Source organism: Echeneis naucrates, chromosome 1, assembly GCF_900963305.1.
Source record: "Echeneis naucrates chromosome 1, fEcheNa1.1, whole genome shotgun sequence".
In the NCBI taxonomy this organism is placed as follows: domain Eukaryota; kingdom Metazoa; phylum Chordata; class Actinopteri; order Carangiformes; family Echeneidae; genus Echeneis; species Echeneis naucrates.
This window is the reverse complement of record NC_042511.1, coordinates 17,828,257-17,852,910: the sequence shown is the minus strand read 5'-3', so window position 1 is coordinate 17,852,910 and position 24,654 is coordinate 17,828,257. Positions and strand designations below refer to the sequence as shown.

General features: G+C 37.9%; 1 protein-coding gene across 2 annotated transcripts in view; it reads right to left on the bottom strand.

Annotated features, from left to right (window-relative positions):
• fam13a (family with sequence similarity 13 member A) overlaps positions 1–23,824 on the bottom strand; it is a 42,360-nt gene extending 18,536 nt beyond the window's left edge. For both annotated transcript variants that reach the window (XM_029504124.1, XM_029504133.1), the window contains exons 1-9: positions 23,548–23,824; positions 19,621–19,816; positions 16,843–17,052; positions 14,690–14,867; positions 12,794–12,941; positions 11,409–11,492; positions 10,596–10,682; positions 7,216–7,451; positions 2,102–2,143 (exon numbers count right to left, since the gene is read on the bottom strand). In XM_029504124.1, the coding sequence (XP_029359984.1) occupies positions 2,102–2,143; positions 7,216–7,451; positions 10,596–10,682; positions 11,409–11,492; positions 12,794–12,941; positions 14,690–14,867; positions 16,843–17,052; positions 19,621–19,816; positions 23,548–23,574 (1,208 nt within the window). In that variant the 5' untranslated portion in view covers positions 23,575–23,824. The remainder of the gene's footprint in view (positions 1–2,101; positions 2,144–7,215; positions 7,452–10,595; positions 10,683–11,408; positions 11,493–12,793; positions 12,942–14,689; positions 14,868–16,842; positions 17,053–19,620; positions 19,817–23,547) is intronic.
• Between the last annotated feature and the right edge of the window lie 830 nt (positions 23,825–24,654).

Genomic DNA, 24,654 nt, shown 5'->3' with positions numbered 1-24,654 from the left:
CCGCACTCATCACACTGATAAGCTGGTGATTTTGCAATGTTGGATAGTGTTCATGTAATTTCACTCCCATGTTATAAAAACTTTATGTGAGTAGCTTAACAAGATTGGAAAAAGATAGGTAGGTTATGTTCAAAGGTAACAATATCCTAATTTAATCCAACTCAGTTTAGCTTTTGATTTGCCAGGCCACCTACAGAAATACAAGTGAGTCACAGCAATTTATAGCCCAGCACACAAATAACCATAACACCACAAAATTAAACACAGATTTTGTAAGACTTTAATAACATATGTTGTTATATTAACTGTTGTATAGTGGTGCCTACACCTTGATGGAGTAGCTGTAGCTTCACATTTGACAAACATATTTGAGGATTGTATCATCTTTATCATTGAACTCTTGTAAAGAACACAACAAAATATATTTACTAAAATGCACTACTGATGAGACAGCAGATATCTTATTGATATCTAAGTGATCTCTATAATGATGTGATAGGCAACACAATGTAATATGTAATATTTTTCCCCTGCTGATTGTGAGTTTAAAAAGACAGCCATGCAAGTCTTTGTTTTACAGGGGCTTAAAGACTGCTGAGCATAAATGCTTTATTCAGGAAAGACTAACACAGAAAAGTGCTTTGGAAATTAAAGTAAGAACAAAATAATAGGTTTCTGTTCATAGAGTGTGTGTTTAAAGTCAAGTCGTCTTTAAGGCATAAAAAGTGCAGAGGAAACCACTGAGAGGCTTATACTACAGATGCTTATCCATAACAGTTAAATCTCCTGCATTTTGCACCCAATGACATCTATTCAAGTAATCCAGTATTACACGACAATCAGATATTTGCGAAGACCTTTAGAGTCTTCGGTCAGCAAACATAAGCAATCCATTTTAACCAGACTGAGGTTAAGCTCTCAAGTGGCAGCCTGAGATTCTCTGGATGTAAAGTTTTTCAAGAATTGAAGTAGCCCTCAGCAGTCGGGGAGACTGAGAGAATCAGTATGGTATATGTGAGAATTTTTATTTTTATTGTTAATTTTTTTTTAAATAATTTTAAATAAATTTTGTGTATGTGTATCAGAGAGTGTCACTTTTCGCTGAACCTAAGGAGACTATTTTATTTACTTATTTTGAATTAAGAATAGTTCAAAACCTGTAGATATTCATTTAACAATGATACTTGATTCATTGACCCATTGATTCAGATTTGGACTTAGGGAAAATTATAAATATGTTGTGCTTCATTTAAGAAATGTGTGTAAGAAGTTATGGTCATGTACACTACTGATAGTTTATGCATCTGAATAAAATCCCTTTTTGAGGGGTTCTATCCAAGTTTTTTGCTACAAAAAAGGAAAAAAAAAAAATCTGTATGTCCTGTATGTCCCATGATAATGTTGCTACCAAAAAGCAAGATTTAATCAGCCATTTCAAATGTTGATATGTTCTACTGTCCAAGCATGGATGTCACATTTTTTGCCATGATGTTGAAAATCATTTAGCATATTTAAAGTCTGTCAGCTCCAAGCACCTGAAACAAGGTTACTCCAACAACTACTCCTTGTTGCTTTGGTCCCTGTTTTGTGTGTATTCAGTTTTTAATATGAAAAGTGATAAAGTCTTGATGACACCACTGTGGAGCTATATCCGCTCTGAGTTGACATCAAGTTCAGACAGCAGACACTGCAGTCTGGCTGACTGGCTAACAGATTTCATAAGCTAAGTGTGACTTTATAAAATGTGTGGTTTTGTTCAACATTGCAAAGGCTGAAACTAAACATCTGTACTATTTTTGCTTGATTAGCTATTGATTGACTATTGAATACAGATATCATTGTTCCTACATTGTTAAGTAATCTTAACCATCACATAATTTCTACAGACATGCATCTGAAACTACACCAAGTGGCTGCCTCCACCACAATAATCAAACAGTGGTGAACAAACTGTTGCATGTGCTCACTGTCCTGCTTTCTCTCTGACTGGTGGGTCTATTGTTTCCATGATAATGCAGTGAGCCAGCACACAGCCAATTCCCCAAAGACAACATACTCTTAGTCAGCTCTGCCAGTTTTCCAACAGAAACAGGAAGCCTACCTCATGTAGAAAGGAGATATTGGACGATCTTCTTCTTGGGAACTGAAAAATGAAAACAAACGGATATAATTAATTAGCTTGCAGGAGGTGGCTATTAACTATGGCATAAAAACATTATCCCCAACCCACCACCCACGCAACCCCACCCACCCATCAGTATATAGAGCTGAAAATAGGAGCAAAAGGCTGTCTTTTGTCTGTAGAATAATAGCCATGCAGTGCTACAGATCAGTGCCTTTGTGCAACTTGTCTCTGGTAATTATTATGAACCAACAGAGAAATAGCTGCTGCTCTAGAATATAGGCTGACTACTGCCACTGGATGGATGCCAGTGACACATGATGAAATTATGCAACAATAAGAGGAACTCAGTGTTTGGGCCTAAATGTTGAGGTTGCTTAACATTTTCATATCCTGGCACATGCAAGCAAAAATTTCATAATCACCTCATCTTGTTTGCCTCAGCAAAGCTGAATACTATATTATCTACTCAAGAACCAAAACAAGAAGAAAAGCACAGTAACCAAACACAAGTTTACTACAATTACTGACTGTGGTCTAAACTTTATGAGCTATAAGATACTTTCATTTTAAATTAATCTAAAAGGAATGTGAAAGGAAGAAATATTTTCACAAACAAAAAACCAGTGTTACCTTTGAGCTCTATCATTGTTCACAATTTGGACATTCAGAACAGACTGGAGCAAAGCATTGTCTTTATATTTCTATTCTATTATATATCATTCATTGGCATGATTACGTGAAAATTGAAATAATAGTTTGTTGATTGAATATTCAATTGACAAAACAATAATCTGCAACAACTTTTATACTTGGTGGATCATTTAAATACATCTGTATCCAAAGGATTAAACATTTTTCTTCATTCCCTGGGAATTGTGAGCATTTGTTGCACTTTTTTATTGTCATTCTGAACTATTTTAACTTTTGGATTAAGACATCAAACACCAAAATGAGTTGTGAGAAACTGTGGTGGACATTGGCATAGTTACCTGACATTATATGGTAAAAACCATGAAATGCACAGTTGCAAGGTAACAACAACACTCACACACAGAAGCAACCACAGGGATCTGAGAAGAAACCACTTTGGCTATTCACAAAGCACCTTAATTAATTGAAAACAAAGGATTTAGGTTTCATGTCAGAAAGGAGTCAAAACGTAGAAAAACCATCTCAATGCCACAATGCACAGGAAATGTAAATGTGTTCCTTCAGCCTTTGAAGTGCAGATATGCAATACTTCTAAATTCTTTTAGTCTCTGTGATGAATGTTTTTTTCTCCAGGCCCACATTCTTAGCTGGTGTTACACAGTCTGGCAGGCGTATTAAAATAATGTGTGCCGTCAGAGACGCCGTGAATTGCAAAAGCGGAAATCCTGCTTACCCACTACCTTACTGAGGGGATAACAAAAAGCTTTGTAGGGCTACTTGGAAAGGGCCTGATCCCTCTGGGGCCAACGGAAAACTACCAGTGACAAGTTGATCAATCTGGACACACTTCATTTATAAAAATCGGTAGACAAAGGTGGCTTAGTGGATGCTGGTCACTTGATTTTTGGCAGGCTCTTTTTCCTTCCGCCCTGCCCTGCTGTACCTTTTCCAAAATCCCTCAACACCACGTAACAAAACACTTACTGCTTAGCTAGTAGCATTGAGGGATTAATTTTGAGAAAAAGCTGGCTAAGTAAGACCACAACAATGGCAGAATCCAAATACTTCAACCCTACGGTGAACTTTTTGCATTTTGTTAATTAACAAAGAGGCAAAGCATCGCATCACTGAGTATCTCTAGGATCCAGTCCATCAAGGATTCCCAGACCATCAGTTTTTAGACCAGTGCGGGACATTCTTAGAATACTGTGAAGCAGAAACTGTGTGATGGTCAGGATCTAAAGCATTTGACGACCTATGCTTGGTATATGCTCACTCCATTAGGAAAGGTGTTAAAGCAGAATCCATCATGTTTTAGATTTTAAACTAAACTTGTAGATGTATGTAACAATTTATAGATAAATATTCACCTTTAATTCTTTGGGAAGTCGCTTTATTTTGAACATGACCTTGGCTACACCTTAATGACAGCAATGGCAAAATTACACTGCAAAACAATGAAATTATTGTTAATTGACAAGAATTACACCTCATTTAACATTTAACCTTCTGTTAGGATAGTCACTGAAGTTGATCGTTAAACTTAGTGTCTTTGAGTTGAAAGTCAATTGGATCTGACTGAATTTGGTGTCTTAAGATCAAGGCACCACCTGACTATTGGCGAGTTGGAGCCATAAAGAAAAAGAAATCTCTTGGAGCGATTGCCAAATCCATTTCATGAACCTGCTTGGCTTTGACTTCCTATCTATACATATTCTATGGCTTGAATGCTTGCTCATGTTTCCTGACATTAAAGCGTAGTAAAGGCCACCACCCTCTGTATGGTTTGGAAAAAAGACAAATCTGTGGCATAAAATTGAAACAAAACCAGTCTGCTCCTGCAGTAGATTCCCGTTGTAAATATGTGCTCTCAGGCTTTCAGGTTGATGGATGAGACTTTCTGACAGGTGGCCAACAATACTGTTAAACCCACGGGGAACCTGCACTCACACCACACTGCAACGTTCCTCACCCCCACCTATTTCCAATACTCTTCTAAGAAATCCAATAGTTACATCACAAGATTCAGTGAACCATGGCAACTCCCCACAAAACTCAGCATGCATCCCCTAAGTGCAACAACGTAATGCTGAGAAGAAATTGTTCACATGATGCTGCTACGTTGGCTCCTGCGGAGTATGTGACGAATCAGACTGGTGTCATATTTTAGCTACAGGTGCGATCACTTTGGCATATAAAAATGATCTTAGTAGTTTATACAATAAAGAAGATCCCACGTGCTGAAAGAGCTGAAAGTGAAGCAACTGACATGAAACCCAGAGAACAATGATTCGTTGAGTAAATATGGAGATTCTGAATAGTGTTTACCCCCAGGAATAAATAAAAATATGTTATATGTAATACATGGCTCAACATATAAATGAAAATATATTTAGAACCACCAAGAAGGCCTACACATACATAAATTCTTTACTCCATATATCATAACCTCTAAAATTAATAATTAATGTGAACAAAAAACACAAATTGAAGCAGAAAAGACAGCGATGCAGCACAAAAGCAGCTCCTGCATTTTGTAAATGTCAATGTGTAATGTAGTTGTAGCCCATTGTGCTGTGCTGCTGGATACACTGTACTACGTAGACACAAATTTGACTGACACATACCTATGGAAATTGAGAGCAAGCTGACAAGTAGGCACGAGAGCAGTGGCAGATATGAAAACCCAGATTTCTGTTGACAGAAAGTCAGCATATATTTGTTACAGGTTTATGTGTAAAAATCACAGCCACTTAAAACTGAAACCGTTTCTCATTGAAACTATTTTCAACAAACACCATATAATAGCCTCGTATTTGAATGTTTGAAAATCATTCAGCGTTCAATCTACAAAACTCTTGTGAATACCTAAAGCTGCCTTACATGTAAAATGTTAACTTGTAAGTATTTTATTCCGTTCCAGCTGACTATTAGTAAATACCAGTGGGTTCAGATTGATGACACATATTACTAGGGTTTCCGGTCACCCAATACATGGCCTGGCAACTAGGATTTTAAGTATCACAGGAGGAAACTCGTCAAGAGATTTACTGCTATCATGACATAGTGAGGACAGCTCTTACCAGCATGTAAGTAAATTTGTCACTTCATGTATACAGTAACATCTGTTCCATTGAGAGAAAATTACTGATCCTGGTAATTAAATACATTTTAGTACACACAAGGATAAAAAGCTCAAGATCAGTTAACAAGGTTGATTTTCTTAAACAGAAAACTTCAAAACTGCTAACTTTTTCATTTGTACTGGCCTTTCTCATAAATATACATTTCAGATATCCTGAAATAAAATACATGTAGCTGTATGATTTTTTCAAATAAACATGATATTTGTGTTACTGTATAGAAGTGTGCCTGAGAGCAACCGCTGTGTGTGCGTGTCATACTAAACGTTTATGCAATGTGTTAACGGATCTGGTGCTGACAAGGTTTGAAGCCCTGATTAATGTCATTATAAAAAAAGGACATAGGTGTGACACAGCTTTGCTTGCTCTAGATTACATTTTGTAGTTTTTGCATATGGAATAAGATTGACATCTATGGTAAATTACATTGTATTTTCTGCAATTTCTGCAATTTCTGCAATTTCCCCACTGCACTGAAAGAATTTGATTTAGACTTTAGTAATACAATATATGCAATATAATACAATATAATACTATATACAGTATATATATACATAATAATACTGTAATATGCCTTTCAAATAATATATTTTTGGTGCAGATGTGATCACTGTAAAAAGCTCCCTGTTAGAACAGCAAAGGGCCCCAACAACAGACACAGTTGTAGTATGGCTATTTCAGACCTGAAGACACTTGACACCAAGGGGTTCTTGTTTCAGCTTCTCATAATAGGTTTGTTTGCATGCCAAAAGCAGTTTGCCACAAGGCAAACCCTGATCACTGACACTCAAGAGTCTTCACCCTTACCCATGGCTGCTAGCAAATCACCTATGCAAACAGTGATCATAACCTATTTACCAGTGGCAGAATCCCTCCTTGTACCCCAATTTGGAACTGGAAATAGTGAAAGCATGTTTGCATCATAAGCAGAACTATACAGATAAAACTGTGATCCAAACAAAATGATAAAACTACAGGACTAGCTGACTACATGTTCAGATCATGGTGGAAGGACTGAATTAAAAAAAATCTTTATAAATTATGGTTGACAAAATATGATAATAATGAAAATATAAAATATAGCTGAATAATAATGTACAGTATTAATACAATGCTGATGGTTGACAGCAATGCAAATTATATCATGTTGAATGTTATGTATTTATGTGTTTATGAATATATAATCTGCTGCTATCTTAGAAAACAAGATTAATCTTTTCATTATTTCTGCAAATTGATATCCAAAACCTGTAAAAGTCTTGTGAATATCTAAATTTTATTTCACCACTCACTGACCTGCTGAGAGCTTCCAAACTGCCAGCGGGGCTGACATCAAGTAGGCCGGGGTGCAACGAGTCTGGAATGTCTTGGCAACCCAGAGGTATGGCACTTGTCTCTGGACTGGGGTTCCTCAGCTCAGAGGCCAGCGGCACAACTATTGGTATGGAAAGAGGCCTTGCATGGGGTAAACGAGAAGATCTGTTGGGTTGAGGGACAACTTCAGGGATGCTGTCTCTCTTCCCTTTCCTCACCTGTTTTATAAAGAGAGAGGAGAGACAACGACAATAAGTGAGTCTTGTGAGAGGAAACATGAGATACCACAGGTGGGAAATGATACACGGGGAACATTTCAGCTAAATCACGCTCATAACCGCAAACACAGAGAAGCACACATTGAAGGTTTCAGCCCTTGCTCAGGTTACGGTAAAGCATGAATTTGAAGATCTTCTCCAGAGAGGCAGAGAGCTATAAAAGTGCCATAGAAGAGTTGAGAGAAAAAGCGAGGTTAGCTTATAAAACTGTTAAGTTAGAGTTATGTTTGTCTTACCGTGCTAACCCTTAGAGGGTATAAAGAGCATGAACCACCAACAGTAGTGTAGGAAAAGAACCTTAACCTAATTATAGCTACATTGTAAGAGGTAACCTTCTGCATTTTCCCTGAGTTTCAGCCAAGGAAACCTGAGTAAAGTGTTAAAGTATGTGTCAGGAAGTTTTCTCTCAGTAACACTTGCTCATGTACACTGAAGCAAAATATCTGGCTGGCTGTGGTAAACACAGTATCAGATTGGTCTGACTCGAGCAGTTTAAGTATTGATAATTGTCAAAAACATCCAATGCCGAAAGAGGTCTGGCCCCAGATAAAAGCCCGTTGGGTGAATTAAAATGGCCTACTTTTAGCACCACACCAATTATCAGTGGAACATTTAGAGGTTGAACTTAATGGGTTGAACTAAAATCTATCGATGCTGCTTCCATTTAGACAGATAATCACTGGTGCACTTAATGGGTGAATCTCTTAGTTCCACAAGTTTCTTTGGCTAGACCTGGCCCCTTAGGCCTAAGTTACTGATTTAGCTAAATTTGTCATTTGCAGAAAATCACAGAGGAGAGAAGAGATGAAAATGGCGAATATAATATGGATTTCAGGATCTTTGTTCAGGACGTCAATGGGCTGTTTTTATCATACAGCCATCATGGAGAAAGAGTAATCTTTCCCAAATCTAGAGAGATAGGTGTTTTGACAATGGAGCAGACATTTACCAGAACTGTACATTTATATGGTAGTTATGGGGAGTTTGTCTGCTGTTGAAAAGAAATCCAGGTTAGAGTTTCGATTTTCATTCACAAATAATTTGTTGTAAGTTTTGTGTGTGTTTATGTATATATATACATTATATATATTATATGTGTGCTTTATACCTTTTGTGGTCCAAAGCTCATATATTGAAATACCTCATCAACTTCCCCCTTGATCAAACAATAATCGTTTTTAATGATAGGCGTATTGTAAAAACAAACAGATACAACAAACATCTAGGGCTAGGTTTCTGGGTATGTTTGTACAGTTTGTATGTTTTTCTTTCACAATTAGCCCCAAAATGAGGCACAAACATACCATACAAATGATTTTACAACACTTCAGTGACTAAACGTGTGAGTGGTGACCAATTTAAAAAAAAAAAAAAAAATTACATTCACTGCATTTTTCTTGAGCAGTAGTGAGCATTAGAGTCATATTTGTGTTGGCTTGACCTTGAAGGTTTTTATGGATGAGGTCATACTGGAGTGTTTGGGAAATGCAGCTGTAAAAGTTAATATTTATAGTGCTTAATCAGGTTGATAAATCATTAAGAAGGTCAAGCTAATGGTGAATGCCTTATTTGTTTTCATAAGAAGCAGGAGGCTTGCAGGAGTCTGCAGAGACTGTAGCTGGATTGTGTGTTTGATGTTTCAAGGGTTCCTTAATGTTAGTATTGATATTGTCATATTATTTCAGTGCTGATGGCTATTGGTCTGCCAAAAGCTGTTCCAGTTGAACAATGCATTGCTATTGCAAACTCCAACAGCACAGCTCTATGACAGGTGCTGTCTAACAAATATTGGTATATTTGCAATTAACAAATGCCTTTGCTTTCATCCAGAAGGAAGATGAATGACTAAGTGCCTGCAACTTTACTTGAATAAACAATTTAGTGATAATTTAACAGGGAGCGATAAATGAGTGAAAAGTGTAGATACAGATGGTTTCGCATGATTGGTTACTAACAAGGAGAAGCTAATGCTCTGCTAATGCAACACTCTAAGTAATGCTTACTGTTGAATTATGTGTGTGTTTAATGCTGTAGTTCTCTTATTTTTCATGACTAAATGTTTTCCTTATTCCAGTAAAAAAAAATTTTGAAACAGATTTGTGCCAACTCTGGGTCATGGAAGCTCTTTTCTCTTTTGTAATCACAGTAAATAAATATATTGTTTTCACAGTTTTATACAGTTTCCCCTGTTATTTTCGATAAAACTTCAAAGGCTGTCACCACATGTACTGGTGTGTTTGGCCAACTCCTTTGCCCTGTACCCAAATGCATATTGAGAACAGAGGGGTATCTTGGCTAAAAATTGCATTTAAAAACCATCTTAAGCAACATATCAGCTCTTCCAAAAACAAAAGATTTTCCCCTGGCTACTGAATTTTTCCTCACATCAGCAGATGTTTCTACTTCCCAAAAGCTTATCTTGCAGTCAGCACTTCTTTTATCTCTACAGCGGCACTGGTCTTGATATGTAAACCACATTTATGGCGTCACACCTCTGTTCAAAACTGCATTCACAACAACCACAGAAAGACTACATCAGACTGCCTTGGCTACCGTCAAACTCAAGTCATTATTTTCTCAAATGTAGCAATGCTAATTTAATATTAAGAGGTCAGCTCATATGAGCAGAGGATAAAACTTTAGAAAATTTAATTCATAAAACAAGCATTCTCATTGGCCTCTTTGATTTAAAATACAATAATGCAGAGATTGATTTGCAGAGATACAGGAAATGTCAGCGCTTTACTTCCACTCAAATCTATAGCCAAATGCTGTTTTTGTGACATGACTCATCTGTTATTATAACACAATAGAACTGGAGAAGCATACCATGGCCAATGTTTGTGCCTCACTGCAAATAAGCAAGTTGTTGTTTCCTGCAGCAGCCTGCCTTTATCAAATCACATCATGTGACTGAGCAGCGATGACCTCAGGCTAATCAGCGTCAGGCCAATACAGCAGATAAGACAGCAGGAAGTATTTATTGGAGAGGGTGAGAAAAGACTGTGGTAAACCATCAGGCTAACCCCTTAAATCACAAAAAATAATCACAGGACAGTAACAAACATTTAGTATCTTCTGTACCTTATTTTTCTGTGGTCTTGCTTTTGAGGTGTTTAAACAGGATTCACTTAGATGTTCTGCAGTGAGTGGCAGTTCACTTTGTCCAAGCTTTGAAAATGAACAGGGAAAAAAAGAGAGAATTAAAACATATAAGAGTTTTATGTAGTATAACTCATCATTCATTGAGACAGCAATGAACACTTTACTCAACCAGGACAAGTGAGAGTTATTTCGTAGCGCTACAAAAATAATACTATTAAATCACTGCATGTTGTCATACATGACATGTTATATAATTTCTATGTATTATGTATAAAACTAAAAATGTTCAGTGCTAAAGATTTCTTTTGTTCATTGATGAAGTCGAAGCAAAATGTAACTCTGCTATTTTAAAACATCTTTTTAAACAGTGATAAGCTATCTGTTAAGATTGTCACATACTGTTTAAACTGTTTAAAGATCATCATCTATTCATACTGAATGGCCTCAAATACCATTCCAGGCAGCATAGACAAGTCAGCTAACATTCAGAGCATCTTAAAAGACACAAAAAATCACACAGGCACACATAGAAATGACTTTGGTTGGAAAAGATCTTTTCCAAAACATCCCCATGTTATGTTAATCACATCACACACATCACATGGCTGGTGTTAAAAAGGCCTATGTAAGGGAATTTCAAAGGTTCAAGCAAATTTGACCTGGGAATGTCACGTATAAACGATAGTGCTGCATTTCACAGTAGACAGACTCAAACAAAAGCTTCAATAACATGTACACTGAAAAGCAAAAACAAAAATTCACACATGCAGGTATGAAAAGCCCAGCACGTACTTTTGTCATGGGAACTGGTGTCAATGTCTTTTCATTGAAGTGGCTGGGCGATGGCTCTGTGCCTGTATCTGTCACATGCGCCTCCTAGGATGAGAAAGATTACAAAGATTGTGACTATCTGCATGCCTAACCCACATCTTAATGTGCAGTAATGTACAATGTACAGTATGAGGGTTGGAATCTTTGTTCTATTTGTTGAATAGTAGCCTCATAAACACATTCACATACACATTCTGCTTGTCAGGCTTTAATTGCTGGAGGTAAAGGCAACACCAGGGATCATATGCGTTGTGTTCAAAGGCATTAAGAGGTCAAGAGGAAAGAAGCCTTCACAGTGTGAATACGTATGTCCTGGTGCTTTTGTGTACGTGTGTATGTTTGTCTGTAAGATATTATCTGACTGGGGGGTATCCCATGGGTCAGTAGGATCACATGTCATCATAACACAGCACTGATATTTCTGACTGGAAATGTTTTTTGGAAAATTACACTATATCCTGAATTCCTGAATGAATTTTAGTGCTGAAAGACATCTGGACCTTTGGACTTTGGGTTGCATGTAATAATTTAATTTCTAAAATCATTAACATCATCAGCAGTGTTTTTTGCATACTAAGCATGGAGTCATATGCAAACTATGTTTGAAAGGAGAGGTACCCCATCACAGGTGAGCAGTCAAGCCCGCAGGGAGCTAAATACCTTGATCATTGCCTCGTCACTCCACTGTAGCCACAGGTGGCTCATGCCATGTTTCACCCAAATAACAGTCATTAATCACCAACTGTGGTGAAGTTCTGCTGTTGCTGTGTTTAAAGATGTCTTTCCAAAAGCAGAAATTCACATTCTGGTTGTGATGCAAAAGTTTTCCTGCCACTGTTCTTAACTTAAATTAAGTAAAATTAAGTAGATTTCAAATAAATTAACAAAATTTAACTTTAATAAATTTAACTAGAATCAATCATCAAACTAGGTACAAAATTATGTTGTTGCTTACTTCATCAGAGTAAACAGAAATTAAAGAAAACCTGAAGACCAGACAAACCAATAAAGACATCAGCAATTGAAGCAGAAAACATAAATCAACAACTGGAGACTGAAAGCAGCCACCTGTTGGGGAGTCCTTCCTGTGAGGCTGTGATATAGTATCAATACTTGAATCAATATTAGCTTGACATCATTTGCATTTATTTATAAACCACCAATCGTCTAAGTGGATGGGCAGAAGGTGAGGTTACAGGGCAGGGAGAAGAAATTCACACTTCCTTAAGTGCATAGGCAACAATTTGTTTGTTAGTTGTCGTACCAGCTGCACTACCAACATATATCTCTTGCATATAAACACCAGCACCTGCTGTTCCAAGTACACAAGTTCCAGTATACAACACCTTGACAACGATAAGGGTTGATGCTTCCTCTGTGTAGCCGTTGTTTGCCTTGTCCATCTCAAATATATTTGTGTAGTTCTGGATGATCTTGACCATGAGCTTGTTGCAGATGTTTTGGTCTTTCATTGCTTCGAAACCAGGAGCCACACTGGACAATTGAGATAAAAAAAAAGGGGATTTCATTTGTTTTTAAATTGAGTAAAGAATTGTGTTTTTCATTTTACTTTTAAAAATACTTTTTGCTTTTTTGCTCTGCAGCTTTGAGTAAAAACATGCTTTTGCATAGATGTTGCACAGATTTTGGTTCAACAGCATTACACTCAACACATTCAACACAAGCTCTGTAAAGCTTGTGTTGCTACTGAGTTGTTACAGATCAGCTGTGCGACATATACATTTGGCTGTAGGTCTAACTGGAAGACTAATTATATAACATTAACCCACACACACACAAACACACACACAAAGAGTATACATGTAGAAATAGTACAGTTTGTACATATCAAACAGTATCCATAACAGTTTCTCCATCTGTATTTTTGCCAGTGCAACTTGATCTATTTTCTATGCAGGGTTTCCAAGCTTGAACAACCAGCTTTATTACTGGAGATGCCCACCAGTCATCAGTCTGGGGAACAGTACATCTGTATGCCAGGAGCTGTGGGTGTATGAAATGTAACACACTACCCTGTAAGAATATTATAAAAAGACTAGTGACAACAACAGTACTTAGCTCTACAGCTGCAGGGAGGCATATGAAGTCAATGACTGCATCATTTGAACACCTATTACTGTCAACCTGTTTTCATAATGCCATTTGACATTTACTTCAATAGTGTACAATAGATTAGTGTCCTTAGACGGTGAGCTTCCATCAATAAAAATAAATAATCCATGAAGCAAAATATATAGAGGGCTGTTTTGATTAATGCTCTGTTAAATCAGCTGCAGCACCATCTGCTGGATAAACATATTGACAGAGACAATATTTGCCTCTGTCATGGCCTAAGTATGTTCATTAACTTTTATGTCAATTATTTTGGATTCACTTACATTTTAAGTATGTACTTAGCTATTCTTTGTGATTAATATATCTTATTGTTTCACCAATACTTGCTATCTTGACCATTAAGCCCTGCATATTATAAGAGAAGAACCATTCTATCGATACATCGTCTCAGGCATATGAAACCAATGTTGAACATCTGACTCACTAAACAGAAATAGATGGAGAGTGAAAAAATCTCTCAATATCCATTATCATGTTGCCTGTCTGTCTGACTATTTTTACAGACTAAGCTAAGGTGGTTTGTTTTTTTATTTAAAGACTAGATATAGTGTGTAGAAGTAGAGATATCAAACCTACAAAACTTTCAATAATAAATGTTGTTCGAGGATATGAAGAGACTAAAGTTGATTGTGTGATTCAGTAAAACTACAGATGTGGTAGAGTGATAGGAAGGATAAGAGAATGTTGAACTAGAGTTCATCAGCTTGCTTTAAAAGGTGGCAAAATTATGTTTGCAATTCCAGGCGGCCAAAAATATATTAATACAGATTGAAAGGCATTAAAGCTTCAAATTCGCAAGTCGTAAACCCATAAACTCAGTACTACGTTTCTTTCTTGGTTATACAGATCTGCACAAAGGCCGCTCTCAAAAATAATGGCAGCTCACATCATCAGCTGTTCATCCTTTTACTACTCTTTCCCTTCAAAAATACACCTGCTTTACTGGTACATGGTTTATTGGCAGATACATTCTTCTAATTAATTACATATTCAAGAAGCTGAAGCTTTTTGGACATTACTGTATAGTACAAGAAAAGAGAGCCTGGTCCACTGGAAGTAATTTTGAATACTGGACTAATAAACTCTCAGAAAAAGCTTAAACTCACTGGAAGACACTGGGTCCAAACACAGTAGCAAGGTTGAGGGCAGTCATGCGGTTGTCCTTGTGGTTGCACTCCACAAGTGTGAGAAAGTGGCATAGGTAGCGCAGGAGGCTGTAGTGGACATCTGGAAGTTGTTGAAGCAGGTGTCTGATATCTGACCAAGAGCCATCATCACCACAATCTACAGATAGACAACAGTGTGTCAAAACAGGTCAAAGGATGGTATTTAGGAAATTTGAAACATCTGACAATCCATCTTCTGCACAAATGTTAGGAATATGCTTAACTCTAACCAAACTCAAACAAAAGACCAGTAATTGGTGACATAACTAACTGTTTGGTTTTTTTTTTATTGCTGTTCACAATGTGCAACACATATATAGATGCATCAATCCAACCATCTTCTACCACTTTTCCGTTTCCAGGTCACAGGGGGTGCTGAAGCAAATCCCAGCCAATGTTCCGAGTGAGGGTGGGGTACACCCTGGACAGGTTCACCAGTCCATCACAATGCCAACACACAGAGACGGACAGAGACTAACAACCACTCACTCTCACACTCAGACCTATGGACAATTTAGTCACCAGTTAACCTATTGTAGACAATCATGTCTTTGGACAGAGGGAAGAAACCCACACAGACACAGGAGAACATGCAAACTCTGCACAGAACTTCTGATTGTGGGGTGACAGCACTAACCACTATGCCACCGTGCTGCTCCACATAAATAGATATTTACTGAATTACTGATCACTCCACCTGTCTGCTGGCTGTAAAAACTAATCTTGAGTTGTGGTGACTAGTAATACATGAGCATTAGAGCAAAGAGCCTAAAATATGTTGATGCTATTACTTGGGATACATAATTGGGTCAGAGTTGGATAAACGGATATGGCCACTGATCCTGAATGACTGAATCACACAAACATTGTGACTGTGTGAGTCTACTTGTGTGTGTGCGCACGTATGTAGGTATGTATGTGCGTCTTTCTGCGTGTATAGAGGGGGAGAGAAAAGCTTATATGCACATGCATTGTTTCCCCAGAGTCAAGTTTAGATTGAGTATGTATGTACGTGTGTGTGCCAGAGTTTCTAAAGTGCTCATAGGTCAGTACATTAAACAGTACATTTACATTTCATGGAAATATATGGCATAAATGTAAAGAGTCCACACATCAAAAGATAAGGCACCAGAAACCCTGACAATCAGAGGACCGGTCAGTACACTTTGTCCTCCAAAGCTAAATATTGACTGTACCTGACTCTTAATTGCTTTGAGAACATTAATGTTTCTGATTATCGTTTAGGGCTTGTCTAACCTGTTTTTACAACAGTGGCTTCAGCTGATACTTGCCATTCTCCAGGCAACACAATTTGCTACTGCTCTGCATACAACACAAATTGAACACTATTTAGTTTTCTCCATCTGACAGATATAGACAATGGGTGGAATATTTTTCCTCAAACTGAGTAACAGATTCTGTTATTGTGCAGTATTAGCACTTTTCCTTGGTCACTGCTCTAATCTGCCGTAACTTGACCATGGAGAAGAGAAAAAATACTGATGATATTTTTATGTTGTGTGCCTGAGAATCTGGACTTTGAAACATTTGAACTGACTTCTACATTTCTTCTATTTAATGGTAATATGGTTTTCCAGTTCATAATTCATGTCAACTGTTTTAATATAACCCAAGCATACCCAGGCCCTCTACCAAGAAATTGTTTTCTATTTCCGATGTAGGACCTTAAAAATAGGCTGACTTTGAAGAATCTTTATTGACCTGCAAGATTATTCCCAAAAATATGTGGTCCATATTCTTTCACTTTCTGTCACTCAAACACTTCACTCAACAGTGTCTTTATATGTAGTCCCTAGAGCAGATGGCTGCAGTGATAACAGTACATTTCATCACCTAAAGATAGCTTTGTTTATCATCTGATCAGCATCATGACCCAGATTTTCACTATGCATAAGGATATAAATATCATATTGTGGATTTGGAAAATTGTGCAGAATAGAAAGCATCTAGTGATTGTAAAAATCTAAAATCTGTGTTTGTTTTTGTTTTTTTGCACTGGGACAAAAATTGCAGAAGCCAAACAAACACTTCAGGTAGCAACACTGTTCTAAGAAACAGAAACTTTCTCTTACCCTGGTAGTGCTGTATTAGTGCCTGCTGTACAGGTGATCCAACCAGACCATCTGGTAGATCCCTGAGATACCGTTTAAGCAAACTGGCCACCGTACATAGATCAGATTCGATGAGAAGGTCCACTTCTTCACCACCTTCCAGACGCTGTCTCAAATTCTCCACAGCCCGAACGTTCCCATTCACCCTAAACAGACCTTCCTGATGTAGGGCTGGAAGAAAGTCAGAGTAACACTTTTCAGGCACAGTTAACTCATGTTGAAAGATTGCGAGTTTCTTCAATATGATATCTAACATGAGTTAAATGAGCTCTGCCTGTTTATGAAGGAGGCGTCAAAGTTATTTCAGTCTAAATCTAATGTTTTATTGGTTCTTCTTTTGGCTTGTCCTTTTGGTATTTGTAACTAACTTGTCAACAAGAGGCCTTTCTTTCAAAGTCATATCTTATATGGGTACAACATAGCATTATCATTCAACATTTTACAATTAATTATTTGGTCTGTGTTAAAAATTTGTCCAAAAATTACTATCATCAGTGAAAAAGAAAAGTAGCAAATCCTCACATTTGGCTTATGAAGGTGACTGAGGAAGTGATCAATGCCAGATGTAAAAAAATGTCAAAGTACATCTGCATAGTATTTTAGTTTTAAGTATTCAGTGCCAAATAGTGATTTTTAACCACACTGTGATGTAATTATCTTGCAGTTTCATGGAGAGAACATTTTTAATTTGAGGCTACTTGTTTAAGCTAATGTTTTTACAGACACCATTTTTACTTTTGTCGATACCTCGATTGACTTTCTCCAGTTTAAACAGGTCTGAATGACGGAAAGTGACACAAACTACAATACAACATGCACCATGAGGTTTATTGTCGTTCAGCATGTTTGACATAGTCCATGCTTGTTGTTCGTGCTTTTTAAAACACTCATTTAAATCTTACAACATGTATTAAACACAGTTGTAGAGCCTTACCTCTTGTAGAGTGATGCTAATCTTTTTTCTTTTTTTTTAAGAGTCCAAATTTAGCTAGTTCTCCCTCTTTGTTGTTGTAAGGTTTCCAGGTCTGCCACTAGATGCTGGATAGACTAATTTTACCGGCAACTTTAAATGTTTTTATGACGTAGTTTCTCACTTGGCTTTCTATTTGTGATGTTAACATAATAAAAGTTATCTATTCGGGGGGGGGGGGGGGGGGGTTCGTTCATTCTGCTTCCAAATATATTTATTTCTAAATATATTTTTCCATTTTCAAAATGTCCGTTCATTTAAAAAGTATCGCTGACCTCACAAAGAGGTCAAAGGTCATTGTCATCAAATCATTTCTCAGTGGGGATATTCTCAACAAAATGGATACTGTTTCTTGAACGAGGTGTAGATTATGAGCCCCTAGTGTAATCTGCTATAGTCCACTGTCAAAGAAAAACATTGCAGCTCCCACAATGTAAATACTGGACCCTTCTGTGGTTTTGTCTGGTCGGTTGTTTAATAAATACATAAAAAAGAAGTCAATTAAATATTTTTTTCATATTGGCATTTATCACTTTATTACAAACTAAACACTGACAATGTGTCTGTGAAGGTTCTCAGTCTTACTGCGTAGTAAGTCCAGTTGCTTCTCACTAAACACTCCAAGAAACACTGACCATATTTTTTTACAGAGATAACCTGTAGATTAGAACAAATAGGTTTAATTTAGGCTAAAAGAATTATGGTCTTAAAACTAGGATTTTGAGATAGCGTCTCTTCAAGACCTGAGCCACCAGATGGAGGACGGAGGACTTGTCATAACAGGTATTCCGCTTCAGTGGTGAACATTTTTATTTTTTCTACAATTAATTGAATTATTTAGACTGGAACATCATCATCATCATCATCTGCTTATCCGGGGCCGGGTCACGGAGGTAGCAGCTCCAGCAGACGACCCCAAACTTCCTTTTCCCCGGCCACATCGGCCAGTTCTAACTGGGGGATCACAAGGCGCTCCCAGGCCAGTGTGGAGATACAATCTCACCACCTGGTCCGAGGCCTGCCCCATGGTCTCCTCCCCAGTTGGACATGCCAGGAACACCTCCCTTGGGAGGTGCCCCGGTGGCATCCTTATGCCCAAACCACCTCAACTGGCTCTCGACAAGAACAAAACTAAACAATTGCTTACTTTGTCACGTTACTAGAGCTTAGGTCCAAAAATATAACCCAAACTCTGTGTGTACCATATTGTAGTTTGTTATTCCAATCAGTGATCATCTCAAATTGTTAGAGGATAATTTGTAAATTATTGAGTTCAACACGTAACATGAATTTGTACAGTGACACATAAAAACAGAGACAGCCTGAGATCAGCTGACCATGAGTCCTAGCCTCTGAAGTATAAAATAATAGCATTGATCTAACAACACTGAAAACAGCCTACATGTTCAGCAGCTACAAGGAATGAGTCTAACTTTCTGGTGCTGACATCTAGTGATCACATTGAAAAACTACAGAAAATGTTAAATGGGTCAAATCAGTGATTCTTCTGACACTTCAAACTATTTCATTGCATTCCTTTTAATCTAGCTAAAATTCATTCTGCATTTTGTTACATATTATGTCACTAATTGGCTTCTGTTCACAAAGTCAATGAACAGAATCTTGAAAAGTATAAACTACATTATTGTTGGCAGGGAATGAAGTTGAAGTGTAGATTGCTTGCAAATCCAAACCAATGCTAAGGTCCTTTAATACTACTTATGAAAGTCTATGCAGGAAAAAGTGATGCTCTGAGATGTTTTTCTCACCATGCTTGCGGAGATGCTCCACCATCCTCTGTACCACAAGAGGCACACCGTTCTCCACCAGGCCCTTCTCTTGCAACTCCAACAAGGATGCTCCAAACTGCTTTGTGTGCTTTTCTACCACTACCCTGGGTCTGAATGTGGGTATCTGGACCATCTTTTTCATGTCTTCTTTAACTTGCACAGCTGTCTTGTTGTGCTGCAGGAAGAAAAAAAATACAGCAGCAGTTAGCAACTGATACAATGAGCACAGAGGGCAGTATTGTAGATAGAATCAAGTTAGATACCACTGCAACACTTGTCCTGCAGGACGAAGGCTGGCTCAGCTCCATAGGCTAAAAGGTGTTTACAGTAAGGAAGGGGTGCTGACTAGAGTGCTTCTATGCAGTCCATGCATGCAAAACTCTACAGTCCCACTGTCACTCACTTAGGGGACAGCGTGTGCTGAGAGATGGAAATAAAAGAAAGGCCTGGCCATGTATATGTTGCTACAACAGATATCAGGTTACCATGCAACACCTTTGATTAAAGGCACTGCTAGAGAGCACACCTTGCACAAATAGACACGCACGCAGGAAAATAAACACATAAAAGGGAGATGATGGTCAGTCACTGCGATGCTGTTGAATGTTTGGCAAGGAAAACATATTAGAGGTGTGTGTGTGTGTGTGTGTTGACAGTTGGATAGAAAGCGAAGGATCAAATGGTTGCCATTTTAAATATTTTATGTAATGATTATTTGATAATGAAAATATTTCTAACTGATTTGTTTCAGATGGCTGAATATTTTCTGAACACTGGTCATCGTAAGGAGCATTTTAGCAGTTTTGAGCGAGCGGCTGAACAAGTTGTAAAAATTGTTAGATGCAACTTTGCTACAATTAAACTAGAAAATGGACCACTTGTGCTACAGTTAAATGTACAATATTTCCCTCTTAATTTTCCCTCATAAATCTACATGAGTTCAGTTTTAAGTACAAGAAAATAGGTATACTGGGTTTGTATACCTCTCTCAAAATGTTAATTTAAATACAGAAGATACATAAATGTGCCTCTAATATTGATGGCAAACTGAGCCCAGTCTAAACACAAATTAATATGTTAATTCACATAACACAGCTGTTAGGTATATCTTATCTGATAACTATTAACAGGGCAAACAGTACCACATGTTGTCCCTCTCTTGTTCAGTAGCTACACACACTGTACAAAACACTTTTTGACTGAATGTAAATACAAACACTTCTCCTACAGGTAGCATATGCCCATTAAGTAAAGCAAATTTAAACAAAAATATTACCAACTTGACATTTACCTACAGCATGAGGCATATCTGTCTTTGTTCTGTTACTGCCAACAGCAAGATAGAAGGTGCAAAAACCTGAAGCACCCAGACACTGGGTTCAGGAAGAAAAGACTTCCTTTATATTAGTGCAGCACAGGCTCAGAGCAAGTTTTCGTCCTGTAGCCATAGCTACGACTGCATCATGTGACATCTTGTCATTCCAGAGTTTACCACTTCAAAAGAATGAATTGACCCAAACTGTGAAATGAGAGGCCTGACTATGATCTGGTCACAATGAGGTACCAAGTGATGTGGTTCAGTGTGCAAAGATGGTAGAGGTGGGTGCTGAAGAAGAAGTAATCTTTATTTTGTACTTTTATTTCCCATGTGGCCATTTGTTTTGACAGAATGGGTACAAGCATGTGCCACATGCGGCTCAGCTAATTAAAAACCCACCTCACAGATGGTGCTAAGATGGCTAAGGAGACCAAGTCTTTACTGTGGCAGATGCTCTAATACAGCATGCGTCCACCCCCAAGTGAGCATCTGAGAGGCTTGTACAGGCAAGGAGAATCATGTTAATGGTGCTCAGTCATCTACTTCTCTCTTACAGGTGCACAAAATATGCCATTTGCACTTTCCTGGTGAGGGTGAAATGTAATTAAGCACACTTGAATGTTGATTGTGACTTCTTCATATCTTAATGGCCGCCTGAGGAGAAGTAGCACTCGATGGGACTAAACAGCACTGATGTATTTTAATAAAACACACTGGCGAGGTCCTCAGGTATAATCAGACTGTTACAGCAGTCAGAGTAAATAAAAGGTTCAGATGGGTGTAATTTAAAAAAAGAAGAAGAGTCATATTATTCATATTATTTTGCGTGCATTGTCAAGGAGAAATTATCCTAAAATCCAAAGTCATGTGATCAACATTGATAATATATTTTATTATGATTTACTGTTAACTATGTTTCCATATGTTGGTATTTTCCTTTGGGTTGACTGATCATATGTTTTTCTATAAATTGTGCACACATAACAGTTCTTTATTGGTTAGAATTTGAATGGGTCACAGCACAGTTTAAGTTGCAATGAGTGAACTTGACCTGAGAGGGGCTCTGATAGTAATATGACTGCTGCAGGTGTTAAAGAGTTAAGCTGGTCTGAGCTTGGGCTGTGATAGGCCTTGCTGAACAGATGTCTCCTAAATCTGTCTTTGCTTTGTATGCATACGCACACACATCAGGAAGGGATGTGTATTGAGTATTGAGCACTACACTAAAACAGACAACAGACACTGATGTGCGTAAGGGAGTTGACATCAAGGCTAAGAGAAAATCCAAAATAATATAAGTAAATATCAACAGTGTTATTTTGCATGACAGATCTCGTGATCAAGACGTTAATGCAAAACGTATCTGAAAGTTTGCACATTGCAGTTGAAACTAAACAAGTTTTGGACAATATGCAATGTATGTTTCCCACTTCCATACCTAAATTAAGTGCAGTGCTGGACACATGTAATGTAAAAATCTAAAGTTTACTCTAGCTGTTCTTTTCACATTGAAATGACTGCCAACACAGACTAGAGCCTGGATGAGCCAAAGCAGACAAGAATCAAGGGAAACACATACTGGCAATATCCTTTCGGATTCATTGTTTACCGAGATAGTCTGCTGTGATTAGCCTAATACCTGCACCCTCCCCCCATCCTTAAAAAGTTCACACTACGGCTTCTGACAGTGGGGAAAAAAAACTATTGTCAAGGGACTGTTGAGAGAGAACAACTGAACAAATGACTCCTCTCTCTCCATGGTTGGTATTTTTGTTGGTTAGTGTTAGGTTGGCATGCTCTGGACCATTTTGAACAGCTGAAGTTGGTGAGCAAATGTGTTTTGTGTTTTTAAACCACATCTTCAACTTCTCCATGAGGGTGATAGCAAGCCCAAGCATGTGCCCTTTTTTCTCAACCCTCAACCCCCCACCCCCTTGCCTGCCTCTCTCTTTCCCTCTTCCTCTCTCTCTCACTCCGTGGGTGGCCAATAAAGCAACTGGTGGCAAAGGCACCACAGGCACCAGAAGCAACAGCTGTCCATCTCACACAAGCTGTCCTTCTGTTGACATGGATTTTGAAACATGTCTAAAAATTAAATCAACAAAGTAGTTTAATTTTTCTAACAGTACATTTTTAATATTTGTGGAAAATTACCTCATTATGGTTTTGGATCATTGCTTGGAAAAAGTGGCATATACGGCTGAGACGTGAAGCTCACAGTATGTTACTGAGTTGTACAATGATGTGGCAGTTAAAAGTATAAGGTACTTGCCAGCCGGAGAATTGCTTTCTGTTCACACAGAGGAAAAATGTTCTTCTTAAATCCAGAGGTCAAGTATGTGTTGAAAAAAAAAAAGACACTTTAATGCAGGAAGGGTACACTAATTATACGATAATGAGAAGAGACTTGTCCCTCCTTGACATTTTATAAACCATCCAGTTTCTACCACAACATAATAACACCCGTACCATCACAAGTGGGAAACTTTGGTCCGAACAACACAGTCCTGTTTTGCATTCTTTAGCCCTTAATCACAGGTTGAATGGGAAGTCTTTAAACCAACTCTGGCTTTATAGCTTTTACTCACACAGATGGTCAGAGCTCCTGCCCCCATTCTTCCACAGAAGAAATGCCTGCGGAGGCAAAGATGAGGGGAAAATTTGTCGCTGTCCTCCCTCCAACTCCTTTTTAACTCACTCTGTCCAAGGACACACTTTTGAATTTTTCCCACTGGCAGGAAGCCCTTTCACCTGAAAATATTCCATCCAAATGATCCAAAAACAGCAGACAGATTATCCATGCTGGGAGAGAGTGTGGAGAAGTTCTGTCACTACCGGCAGAGTATATGCTGTCCACCCCATGGGCACAGATTAGTGGTTGTCTTTTTCTCTTCCTCCCTCTGTATTCCCCTCTCTCCTCCTAGGCTGAAATCTGAGCCGAGCTCTCCCATTGGCTGAGTTGCCTGGTCATGTGATAAAAGGGTTAAAACCCAAAACTTAAAATCTGTGCCTGCTGGGTTTCCTGTCTGCAAATGAAGGAAGAAAGGAGGAGGGAGCGTTCTTGCACTGAGAACTGGAGGGGAAGCTTGAAGAGATCACACCCATGTTTTATTGAAATTGTAAGCTTGCAATAAATCCAAGACATTGAATCAAATGGGATAGTATTATTTATGATAACTTATAATAACTTATATAGCTAATAATCAAATTACAATATATCATTCATAAATTATTTTGTTAAATTCAAATTCTTAGTAATTGAAATTTGTATTTTATACAGAAAATAAAGATAGTGTTGTGAATCAATGTTGTGTTTATAGTTTGAATTATTGAAATTAAAAATAAACTTCTAGATATCATTGTTGATCCAGTCACTGAAGGAGGTGATGCTGGTTCTTGTCTTTGTGAATTCTTGAGGCCCGAAGCCACAAGCCATGCAGGCAAAAGACCTTCAGAGTCATCCTGCAGGAGAGCAAGAAGAGCAAATCAGCAGTGTTTTACTGTTGATACACTGGTGAATATTGGATGTTGACACCCTCCATAAAGTGTCTCTACACCTTACAATTTGTAAATATTATTATTTATCAAAAACCCAGGTTTTCCGGAGGCAAATATCAGTGTTTGATTAAAGAAATATAATATTGTGTTTAATATCCTGAAATTCCAAAGCCCTTTCTGCAATAATTTGCTTTCAA